Source organism: Dermacentor variabilis, chromosome 1 (assembly GCF_050947875.1).
Source record: "Dermacentor variabilis isolate Ectoservices chromosome 1, ASM5094787v1, whole genome shotgun sequence".
NCBI lineage: Eukaryota > Metazoa > Arthropoda > Arachnida > Ixodida > Ixodidae > Dermacentor > Dermacentor variabilis.
The window spans coordinates 78,000,434-78,013,547 of NC_134568.1; the positions used below are offsets into that span (position 1 = coordinate 78,000,434).

The 13,114-nt window shown below is 44.0% G+C and overlaps 1 protein-coding gene across 3 annotated transcripts in view; it reads right to left on the reverse strand.

Annotated features, from left to right (window-relative positions):
• BicC (protein bicaudal C) overlaps nt 1–13,114 on the reverse strand; it is a 161,485-nt gene that overhangs the window by 38,741 nt on the left and 109,630 nt on the right. For all 3 annotated transcript variants that reach the window (XM_075690386.1, XM_075690379.1, XM_075690393.1), the window contains exons 12-13: nt 10,274–10,666; nt 81–243 (exon numbers count right to left, since the gene is read on the reverse strand). In XM_075690386.1, coding sequence (XP_075546501.1) covers nt 81–243; nt 10,274–10,666 — 556 coding nt within the window. The remainder of the gene's footprint in view (nt 1–80; nt 244–10,273; nt 10,667–13,114) is intronic.

Below are 13,114 nucleotides of genomic sequence, written 5' to 3' on the forward strand. Positions count from 1 at the left end.
GCTGATAATTGCATTAATGTCGACATTCATTAAAAGAAGAGTTCTGCTGGGTTTTTTCACACTAAAGATAAAATTCTTACGATTCCCTTGGTGAGCAGTCGTGTCCTTGGGAAAGAGGTGTCGATGAACCATGACTGAGGGTCTTCTTCCAAGAATCTTCCTCTTCTCTATTTGTGGAGTCCTCCCACATGTAACCTCCATCGGAGTTGCAATGCTGGTGCCCCTCATCACATGAGCCAAATCCTGCAACAACCATAATGGCTCAACAAAAGCTACAATAAAGACTGAAGTCCTAGGGTAGCACAACTTTACAGTGGCACTAGAGGCGTACTACAGCAAAATTGCACAATATTCCAAGTTGACCCATGCCCAAAAAGTAACCTATCAACCCTTATTTTAGTAAAATTCTGTTTTTGCAAGAACAATGACAAGTGACCTAGCCCTCCGAATTTTCACAGTCCCCTCCATCACAGCAGCAGTTTGCACAACTTTGGCGAAAGACTGTACACATGGAAGCTTTCGCAGGAAGGCATGGTCAACTTCATGGAAAAATTGTGTACAGAAAGAACTTTTGGTCCAATCATTCAAGCTGTGCAGAATGAACTGCCCTTGATGTATCCAAGTCTTCTCGCACTAGGTCTCACTGCTTTCTTTCCATCCATACTTGGCATGGGTACAGGTGTATTGTTTTGGGTAGGCAACTATGCTTTTATGGTAACTTCACCAGTTCAAGCTCAACACAAAAGAGCATTAAAGGGCCCTGAACCACATTTTATTGTAGTGGATAAAGGCATTTGAAGTGAAAATACATTTCAGAAATAATTTGCTGCAAAAAGTACTTCAATGCATTGGGCAGAAGCGGAGTTATTGGCAATCAAACACTGCCTCTGTGGTGCTTCCACTCCTTCAGCACCTTGCACTGTGAAGATTATGTCAGAACGGGGCATGCCTGCAACGCACATCCTTCTAAATGTCACCGTGGCGTGCAGTTCAAATTTGGTTTTTGATGTTAATGTGGATGCCACTTCGAGTTATGGCGCCTACAATTCACCAAACGCAAGCCAAACATGGTTGTCCTAAGCTAGCCGGAGCGAGCCAGTGAGCCAGTGGACTCGTTGCGGCAACCTGCAGCGGCCGCAATACCTACGCTGCAAAGCATACCACAGCTACATGCAACCGTAGTGTGTATGTGCTGTGTTCGTTTTGTGCACGATAAGGCTCGAGTGCATGCTCGCCCTCATATGCAGCAGTCTGACCATGCTATGTGGTGTAAACCGGCTTTGTCCTTCATCAGCTTGACCGACGGATAGTAGCCACATCCAACTTGCGCATTTTTGAAGCACTACCAATTAGTCTGCCAAGGCGGCTAACCCGAAGCGGCCACGAATGGGCGAGTACAGGCAAGCACGAGTATCGTTTGACCTTAAATTTCGCATGGTTCGAGGCTAGTTGAGCATTCAAAACTAGTCGAAGTTAGCAAGACCCAATGGCTACGACACCGATAAGCAGGGTGGCCAAAGTTTATTCCCTATGTGGGCGGCTGCGGCCGGGCGCAAGCAGATGATAGTCTGCTTCTTCCGAAAGTACATAATTATTGTTGAAATTTGAAAGCACATTTTCGCTTGCATCAGCCTGTTTATTAAAGTTCATCAATAAATATATACCAAAATAGTAAGAAGTGCACTGATCCAAACACTCTTTTTGATCGATGTCAGCTATTGGCCATGAGCAGCTGCATATGGGAATCCGCTTTATTACAAAATAAAGCGTCCAGAAGAGAAGAGCAGGCTTCTGTTGAAACGAGTCACATCCCAGATGATAGAAAGGAGAGGAGACTCCTGCTTGCGAGCTTCACGCGCCATGCACGACTGCAAAACTTGGCTGAGATATTCACAGCAGTGTATGTCTTTCACTCAGCCCAAGCGGTGGTTCAGGGCCCCTTTAATTTTCCCGTGGCTATACCTAGAACAAAGGCGCTTGAACTGAACTTTGTTAAAATTTTGGCCCTTGACAGCTGGAACGTGAGAAACTAGATGGGCATGTTTGCCTGCTGCCAAAACTAGCAGCAACGCTTGTGTTATCATGCAGCAACCAGCCCTGTGACAAAGGTCTTCAAAGTGGCAAGAGAGCAGTACCCGAAACTTTCACATCTATCAGTAGCAAGATGTACGAATGCTTGAGTGCACATTTGAGAAAATTGCCGAGGAAAATGAATAAAATCGAAATTACTAAGAAAGATTGCCTTGGTTATATATTCTGCCCAGCATTCAGATGAAAACGCACACATGAAAGAAAGCAAGATCATCCAGAGGTGTTCTTGCTATTAAAGTGAACTCTAACATTCAATGAAGAAAACACAGGCAAGTAAAGCAGCAACCATCAAAAGTGAACTGCACAAGAAACTGACAGAAGCACCAGAAAAATGTGCCGATGGCTGGATGGCAGCAGAACAGTGAAGTAGTGACATATAAACAAATTATGAAAGGAAATGAAGGTCCAGTGGTGCAAGAGAGAGAGAGAGAGAGAGAGAGAGAGAGAGAGAGAGTATACGTGTGGGCGTTGACAGTTACACACAAACTCTTGCCAAGCATTCATGAAGAACAGCACCAGCTGTGAAGTGTAAACCCCTAAAGGCAATATTCAATTGCAACTATTAGCCGATGCTGGAGTTTTCACGAAACTTTCAAGGCAGCAAAAGCTCATGCGAAGACTAAGAAACCAAGGTTTCTTTTTTTTTTTTTACTTGTGGCTGCAGTGCCCATCCACGGTACCACAGTTCACTGCAATGTTAACAAGCTTTAGAATTTTGCCAGAAACTTGAAAATAAGCCCCACAATAACATTTATTGAAAGGTGTGGAATGTTTCTGGTATCCAGTCAGTTCCTTCAACAGAGTGACATGCTCTAGTTGCTACATTCAATGTTTGAACCCTCTAGCTTATCTAGCTTATTTACATACCTGCGCAGATCCTATGAAAATAGTCACAGCACACATTTACGATTCAATGGAAGTGAAGCAACTGTATTACAAGTTTTGATTTTACCAGGCACACAAGGGGCTCACAAGCTACACATGCTTTAATTCTGCTTGCATTTCAGTAGGGTCACTGCTGAAGTTAATTTTTTACGGTCTTTTCTTGGATATAGTGACAAGAAAGATAACATGGAGAGGAGAAGCAGCAAGGTTGACCAGATGAGTGTCCAGTTAACTGTCCTACACAACACTGCACACAACGGAGGCTGACCGCTTCAAGTGCACCAGTTCATGGATAGGCTTTTGCGCCAGCAACACATGTGGCCACAGTCCAAGTTTCAGACTCTGAAAATTGTCTAAAGTCCAAGAAGTTTAATGTCTGGAGAAAGAGGCATTGGAGGTCGTAGTGAGGACAGATGCAAAACTGGTGCTCAATAGTTATCTCGCACCTGCAAGAGTTGCATCAGGCTATCAACTATTCCAATACAATATGAGCGAGTTCGTAGACTCCACTCCCAGCCATAAGTGTTACAGCAACATTTCTTCACAGTGGGAAAAGCTAGAGAAAACTCAAGAAAACTTGTATTTTTGCAACAAGCAGACAAATATCCCTGGCAGCATCCGTTCTTGCCAAAAGTATGGAAGCGTCTGGGTGTCCTTGAGGGCAGAGTGAGCAGCCTAGTCAGAAAAATTATTGCTGACGATGCCACAGTGAGCTGGAAGCCACTAAAAGATGTGCCCCATCTCCAGAGCGCGATGGTGTATTTCTTTAATGTCAAATACCATCCGCTCATATGTTCCGAGACGTAAAGCAGACTGGAAGCTGTGAAGAGCTGCTTTGAAATCTCAAAGCAAGACCTATTTCTGCGACAGTTCATTAGTGACATAGTTCAAAGTGGCACGGAAGGCAGCAACTTCTGCCACTACAAATGTCATGCAATATATTGAACTTATTTGCAACCAGAAAGCTGCTGTTGAGCTGGTAGGCGAGGTCAAACTATCAGTATAAATATGCATGCGGTCTATGCCTGGTGCAGTAATAGCAGTGTCAGCTGCTTCAGAGCCAGGCACAAATGATTGGCTTTCATTCTGGGAATAGCAAGGTTCATTTGCGGCTGTCATATGCACTGCAGGATAAATGAAGGTTTTGCCACTGGTCTATATGTTGATGGTAAACAGTCATGATGAGCACTGATCACTTGCAAAAAGGTTGCTTGAGGTCTCTCTACCAGCAAGGAAGCTAAGTGGTCATCAGGAATCCTTGAAAGATGGTGAATGTGTTCTCAGAGCCGACAGCAAAGCTTCCTGAAAGGGAATTTTGCTGGTGTCGAGGTGCATTGAAAACCTGTGTAGGGCTTTAACCTATATATTCTCCAGAGCACGAATGTTCATTCTGCATGTATTTGACAAGACTGGCAGATTGTACTGTAGGAGTCCCAGGAAGAGTGCCCTGTACAGATGCAGCACAGATGCATAAGTGTACCCCAAGATTCCCCATGAAAGAATTTGAACACCTGAACTCAATATGCAGTGGGGTCTCCACGAGAGGTTGCGGTCAATGATGATGCCCGAGTAGTGACGAGTCTTAATATAGGACAGCTTGGTTGATGATCGAAATGGGATATGATGACAGGTTTGCATGTAATGGCAACCAACGCAAACTTTTCGATAGACACAATGAGGCCTTGTTCTCGGAGGCAAGACTGCAATGTGGTTGCCAACCACAGCAGCATGCCTGGCCCATCATCCTCATATTTTATGTCTGCTGCAGGACAAAGGCCTCTCCCTACGATCTCCAATTACCCCTGTCCTGTGCCAATCGATTCCAACTAGCCCCCGCGAATTTCCTAATTTCATCGTTCCACCTAGTCTTCTGCTGTCCTCTACTGTTTCCCTTCTCTTGGGACCCATTCTGTAACCCTAATCGTTCAAGAGTTATCTAACCGGCGCATTAAATGACCTGCCCAGCTCCATTTTTTTCTTTTGATGTCAATCAGAATATTGTCTACACCCGTTCGCTCTCTGCTCCAAACTGCTCTCTTTCCATCTCTTAACGTTATGCCTAGCAATCTCCGTTCCATCACTCTTTGCGCGGTCCTTAACTTGTTCTCAAGCTTCTTGGTCAGTTTCCAAGTCTCCGCCCCATATGTCAGCACCGGTAAAATGCACCGTTTGTATACCTTCCTTTTCAATGATAATGGCAAGCTTCCAGTGAGGAGCTGACAATGGCTGCCGTATGCAATCCAATGCATTTTTATTCTTATACGAATTTCCTTCTCATGATCAGGGTTTCCTGTGACTAATTGACCTAGGTAAATGTACTCATTCACCAACTCTAGAGGCTGACCTGCAATCCTGAACTCTTGTTCCCTTGCCCAGTTATTCATCATTATCTTTGTCTTCTGTATATTAATCTTAAACTCCACTCTTATGCTCTATGTTAAGGTGCTCTATCATTTGTTCCAACTTGTCTGCAGTGTTGCTGAATAGAAGAATGTCAGCGGCAAATCAAAGGTTGCCGAGATATTCGCCGATGATTCTTACTATAAGCCTTCCCAGTTTAATAGCTTGAATACTTCTTCCAAGCACACAGTGAATAGCATTGGAGAGATTGTGTCTCCTTGTTTGACCCCTTTCTTTATAGGCATCTTCCTACTTTTCTTGTGTAGAATTAAAGTGGCTGTGGAATCTGTAGATATTTTCCAAGGTATTTATGTAAGTGGTCTGTAATTGATTACGTGATGCCTCTGACTGCTGTTATCTCTACTGAATCAACTGTCTTTTCGTAATCTATGAAAGCCTTATTGTACTCTGCGTATTTCAATTACCTGATTAATGGCATGGATGTGATCCATTGTAGAGTATCCCTTCCTGAAGCCAGCCTGTTCACTTGATTGACTCAAGTCCAGTACTGCCCTTATTCTATTTAAGATTATTTTGGCAAATATTTTATACAATACCGGGAGTAAGCTAATGGGGCCTATAGTTTTTGAATTCTTTAACGTCTCCCTTTTTGTGGATTAGTATAATGTTTGCATTCTTTCAGTTTTCTGGGAACCTTGCAGTCGATAGACACTTCATATAAGGAGCCGCCGGTTTACCAAGCATTATGTCTCCTCCATCTTAGATTAAATCGGCTGTTATTTCATCTTCTCCTGCTGATTTTCCCCCTTTCATGTCTTGCAAGGCCCTTCTGACCTCATCGCTAGTTATAGGAGATTCTGGAACTTGTTCATTACTACTTTGAATCCTCCATTGTGTTTGCTCTCTGTATTGTACAGGTCGGTATAGAATTATTTCGCTGCTTTTACTATACCTTCGAGATTGCTGATGATATTACCCTGCTTATCTTTCAGTGCATACATCTTTGTTCGTCCTATGCCAAGTTTCCTTCTCACCGATTTCAGGCTGTGTCTATTTTTTACAGCTTCTTCAGTCTTTCTCGCGATATAATTTCGAATATCACTTATTTTTGCCTTGATCAGTTTTGACAGTTCCGCGTATTCTATCCCTTGAGTTGGGCACTCATTCTTTGTCGTCTCTTTCTTGGGTCCTTTGTTACTTGGAAGAGCTTGCCTACTGGTTGCCTTGGTGCCTTGCCTCCCACTTCAATTGCTGCCTCTGCAGCCAGCCTCATTACGGTTTCATTCATTACCTCTATGTCATCGTCATCTCTCCGTTTTAAGGCTGCATATTTGTTTGCAAATACCAGCCTAAATTTGCCTGCTTTTACCCTTACTGCCTCTAAGTTGACCTGTTTCTTCTTGACCAATCTTACTCTTTCTCTGTTCTAATTGAGGTGAATCCTAGCCGTCACTAACCTATGATCACTGCAATTTACCCTACCTATCACTTCTACATTCTGCACTATGCTGGGATCAGCAGAAATTGTGAAATCAATTTCATTTCTTGTTTCACCATTAAGGCTCTTCCAGGTCCACTTTGTTTATACGCTTCCTGAAGAATGTATTCATTATTCGCAGCTTATTCCTTTCCGTGAATTTTAGCAGCATCAATTCTCTAGCATTTTTAGAATCGACACCTTAGTTGCCAATTGCGTGTTCACCAGCCTGTTTTTTCCCCACTTTTGCATTGAAGTTGCCCATTAATACAGTATACTGAGTTTGCACTTTTCTCATCGCTAATTCAACATCTTCATGAAACTGATCTACTTCATCACCATCGTGACTAGATGTTGGAGCATAGGCTTGTACTACCTTTAATTTATACCTCTTAAGTTTCATTTCAACTACTGCTACCCTCTCACTAATGCTGTAGAATTCGTCAATGTTGCCTGCTATGTCCTGATGGATTAGGAATCCTAACCCGTATTGCTTCTTATCTAGCAGACTTCTATAGCAGAGGACATGGCCATTATTCAGCAATGTATAGGCCTCACCACTTCTAATCTCACTAAGGCCATGATATCCCAAACAATGTCTGATCCTCAAAGAGTCTTGCTAAGCTAGCCTCATTCGACAGAGTTCGGCAATGAAAGGTTGACAGGGTCAGTTTCCATTGGTGGCCTGGCCGGACCCAAAGATTCTTAGCACCCTCTGCTGCATTACAGGTCTGACCGCCACCTTGGTCAGGTGCTCCACAGCTGCTGGGGACTGAGGGCCATGGTTTATTTGTTGGAGTCATTTGGGAGGGGGTGGCAGTACACTGCACTAGGGAGGCCAATTAGTGTTCTGGTGAGGGAGTGTCTGTTGAAGCTTAGTGGGCCTTCCCAATTTGGTTTTACCTGGATTAGTACAGCCCGACTCACTCTCTGCATCTTGTGCCGGTGTCAGGTGTCATCAGCGTGTGTGTGTGTGTGTATATATATATGTATATTAGTAAGTACAGTAGAGTCTCATTCATACGATTCTGTTTCGTACGATTTCCCAGTGCCAGCATCCGCAATTCAAAACAACACTAAACAAAAAAATGATCCAATACAGTCACTGTTCTTTTCTACCGGCCAATAAGTTTCTGAAAAACACGATCTTTCAGCAGCAATGTTCAGTGCATCGCCAAACCGCAATCACAGAATATGTTTTATGGTCACTAGATCCCATGTGAACAAAGTGGGGCATGCGTGATGGTGTGTTGTAGGTACCTGCCACAGCAGCCTCTCCACCCTACTCGCCCACCTGTGCCATGTGAAAATGCTGGCACCCACTCACTTTCCTCTTCTGGTACCCACAAATCTCTCAGGTCCTCGTATGGCACATACTTGAATTCACAGCTATCGCCATCAATGTCAAATGTGCCTCCAACTACACCACATGCAGTTAGAAGCTTAATGCATGCTCTTAATAGGCAATAAACCAAATGCATCACCATTCCCTGCTGCAGGCAGTGCAAAGCGAGTCATGTTTTGCTGTGGCAGCATCATATTCCAGCATCACCCAACAGCTCTATTTTGTCCGGGTTTCCCATAGCTGTCTAAAAACTTGCAATAGGAAAACAACAAAGCACGTCTCAGGCCGCTCAAGCCCAACCAGCTCAACAGGCGTCAGTGTCTCGTACCGTAACAATTTTTCGCAATGCTTTGCATCAAGTAATTGTCAACTACAGTTGTATGCGAAAATTTGCGACTTCGGACTGTACATTTTCCCAGTTAGTACATTTTTTCGGAAACGTATGAACGAGGTTTTACTGCTCAGCAAGTCCTCCCAGGATGAGATTGAACAATATGGGTGCCAACACCCACCCCCACCCTGCGTCACACTATGGCAGATGTGTTCTGAAGTTTGGTCATTCTTGGTCTGCAAGAAAAAAAAAACACTTCTCCGTCAATTAGTCCTGTATCCATTGATGCACATTTGGCCACCAACTCCTACAGCCTCTAGTGAGCTTGGTATGGCCTCTCGGGCAACGTTACAAGCTCCTTTGACATTGAGAAGTGCAACCAATATGGGTATGAGGCTTTTCTTGGGTTCTTGGACCCAGGTTCTTGGACCCAGATAACAAGGTCAATAACATCGATGGAAGTGCAACCTCGCTGAAAGCCCACCATGGAACCAGGATAGATGTTGAATTACTCGAGATACCATTCCAGGTGAGCAAAAATCATTCCATCACTACACAGACGCAGTTGGAAAGTGCAATCGGACGATAGGATGATAATTCAAGCAGAGCCTTCCCACATTTCAGAATAGAAATCAAGTGGTTCGATTTCTATTGTTTAGAAATCACGATGTTGTGCCACGGCTTACTGTAGTAAATGAGCAGCTCATGATGTGCACAATATTCAACGTAGCATAGGACAGCGTACGCGATGCCATCTGGTCCCAGTAATGAATTCCTGTAGGTCACCAATGCAGTGCAAAGCTCCTTGAGTGAAAAATGGCACGTTCGTTTCAGGTATGTGTGCCTCGGGGACAACACTCAGAGTTGCATCACTAATGATGACGATCGCCCCAGCAGCCCATGTGCAGAACTCTTCCACCGCTTTGAGTTATAAGAGAAACGGATGAGTGCCATTGGCAGAGGATCATATGCAAACGTCAATGAAGACCGCTTGTTGTCCTCCATATGTGCAACAGCGGTCGTTGAGGATCAAGCAACCGACAAAGATTTCCAACGCTTGTCTTCAAGCTTACCCATGACGCTGGAATTTCTTTGAATGTGTTGTGAAGCACCGAGATCCAGAACGGACTTTGTGCGCCTATACCTTCTTTTCACCTGTCAACATGCTGTATGCAGCCTCTCCAGTTTTACATTGCCTTGCTGACGAAAGCGGGCAGATGCATGCTTCATTGCATCTGTGATTGCTCATAACTGCATGCAATTATACACAGCAAAATTTTAGGCAATCTGTCTTGATAAACTGAAATTTCAAATGCACTTTATTAATGCAAAGCAATGGCTAGAGACAGCACAAAGCAGATAGGGCATGTGCACCATACACAGCAATAAGTAGAGGAATGCCAGTGTTGCATCAAAGGTGTAACGTTTTTACCTTGCAAAGCCATAGATAACAAGCAGCCTTTCTATTGTGATGCTTATGATAAGTGTCCATTTTCATGGACAATGTGAATGCTGGAACATGTTCCATAATGCAGCACTCTGCATGTTTTAGCAATGGTGCTATAGCTACTGATCAAGGAGCCTGTGAAAATTAGCTGCACGCTTACGCATACCAACTATGATTGACACCCCTACATTGACTGTGTGACCACAGCTAGGCAGCTTAGTGTGCAAGTCCAGGACTTAGCCTGAACGCAAAACAAAGTACATAAGGCAAAGCTGGAACCACACATAAGAGGGACTGACACCAGGGAGTAATAGTAGGCAATAACTGGCACAATACCATAGCCACTGTCCATGGGGCTCTCTTGCGAACTGGAGCAGGAACGAGCACTCCCACTGTGCCCACATGAGCCACTGTGGTCTGGACTTGGCAGCTTCTCTGAAGCAGCATTGCATATGGAGTGGCCCGCGTGGGAGCATAATACAGAGGGCTCAAATGGGGGTGGCCTCGGTCCACGAAAGCCCAGTGACAGCTGGCTCAAGAGCAGAGGGAGTAGGGCAGCCTGCTGCTGCTGCTGATGGTAGTGATGCAAGGGAGCAGGGACCATTCGTGGTGCAGGGTTCACAAAAGGACTACAAGTCAGCAAGCCATTCCAAAAGAGCTGCTGCTGGTGCTGCCTGGCAGCAGCAGCCGCTGCAGCAGCTGCTGCGGCAGCTTGGTGTTGGCTAGCAGCTGCAAGCATAAATGAGAAATTGATTGCAGGGAGCAATGCAGGAAACAATCAAATCAACTCAAATCTTTATTTCACATTGTGTGTACAATGTCAAGACCACAGACAAAAAGCCAAAACAAAATGTCTTGACGGGGCCTATGCCCCCTACAACAGATGCACATATTCGCATAAAAAAGGCACCTAAAACAGCTTGAAACAATTTGGCAGTACTACTCAAACATGCAAAAGGAAAAACTATCACCGGGCCTACAGATGACGAATACAGAAGCAAGAATTCTTAACGGCTGTGCAAAACATGCTCCCTTGCTTCACATCAGATTAGAATGGGCAGAGCTTAACAGTAAAGGTAATCGAACTTGTCCTCATCAATAGGTGATAAGGAACCTACAAGATGGCATGCCATCAGTCCGAAAATTATCTGAAAATAGCACACCAGCCATTGTGGATTTGTATACACAATGGATAGCTGAACTTTCTTTAAAGGTGTTCATCTGTACACAGAGGTACCAAAATACAGTTACAACTCTACATGACGAAGTCTAAAATCTGCGATTTGCTTAGTTATACTGAAATTTCGTTCTACTGAAATTGGACTTTTTATACAAATAAGTACAGTCACCGATTGATTTTTCTTGCATAGAAAGGGGCCACAAAATTTTTCAAATCATAGGGCAATCGAAAAAAGTAAATTTGAGAAAACAATTCATTTTGATAAATTTGGGAGTCTGCGACGAACGATACTGTTTCAGGCCACATACGTCCACGATATCTTCTATGCGGTATGAATTAAGCAAAGCCAGCCACGCTTTCGCGTGCACTCCACCCCTGCGGCTGATAGCGTCGCCGCACTGGGACGACGTTGTTAGGAAAAGCGCAGGCAGCGGGGAGCGAATGCCTTGTCGGTCTCTCGCTCCAACGGGTCACCGAAACTGGAAACTATGTAACCTCCAATACAAAATGTGCGGTAGGACAGTTTACGAGGTGCCACGCACATGCGGCAGATCACCTGTGCTCAGCCGAGCTTACAGCCATGCACAGCACGCCAAAAATCTAGACATGCTCCAACTTACCATCCACCCTGCCCCCTCGCATCCACTTGATCGCGTTACCATGATCTAGCTCCCCTCCCCTCTTTCCTTTTGCTCGCGCGGGAAGGCAGCACTTGTGAAACCACCATATTTCTTCTCCCACCCTCGCACACTATCACTTGCACCTAAAGCACACAGTGTGCGGGTCACGATAGCATGTTACTGTATTTGGACTTTATATGCAACATGAAGTGGCTCCACGTCGGCAGTCACTCTTGTTCCGTGGCGCGTGATATGGGAGAGGTGCGTTTGCAAACAGCCACTTGCAATTCACTCATTTGACCATCTGCGTGCATGGGAGTTTCCATTCATTGTCTCAATTCTTTTATGGCGGCAGTGAAATTACGTTACACTGAAATCTCACACAAACACACTTTGTTATATTGAGTTTCTAAATACATGGTGTTCTTTGGAGAACAGGTTATGAAAAGTTGACTTATATCGAGAATTTCATTATACTGAAGTTCGCTATAGCGAGGTTTAGCTATATCTAACAAATAGTTCACAAAGCTCAATTTAACATTCAAAACTGATGACGCTAACTGCAAAAATTATTGTAAAGTATCTTCGGCTAAAGGGAAATCATTTTGGACATCTGGATAAAGTGACTTTTTTTTCTTGACAGGGAAGCTTTGCAAATGGGCACTACCAAAATTGCCATTAAGGTTTTGGGCAACACTAAAGGAAGTGATGTCAACTATTGTGCACAAGATGACTGGTAAATGTGGAAGCATCACTGCAATATGCAAGAAGTTACGACCCTTCCATTTCTAGCACATTTCTTGGATTTGTAAACTGAACTGCACACACAACATGAGCTGCTTTTAAAGCATAGACTATTTTTAATAGGGCCAGTCGAAGAACTTGTTGTGGCATGCAGCTACATTTTTAGCCCTTACAGGGCGCATCGCTATGGTTGATGCAGTCGTCTGCCCTCGCTTACATGCAAATCACCTCACTTAAACATGAAATAGATCAGCAAACTTGAGCACACAAAGGTGTTAGAACAGCTGTGGCTAGAAAGGTTGGCTGTACTACCAGCTGAAATTCAAATGAAAACAAGTGACAAATGACTACAGAGTATAGTTGCATTCCCTGGTTAGTGTGAACATGTAACCATACCTTAATTTAGGCTCCGAAATGTACATCTGCAACCTTCCTCTGCTTAGAAACTAACTATGGAGTGACAGCACATTGAAATCCAATGTAATTATGCATAACAGGTGTTCATATCAGTTTCTTCTCGTTCCAGTAGTACATTTCGATCAGCATGTGCCATCAGTAAATTGAAATGTGAACAAGAATAAGGGCCAAGATACAAAAGTATGTGTATATCGTAAAAACCGGACTTTAGGTCGA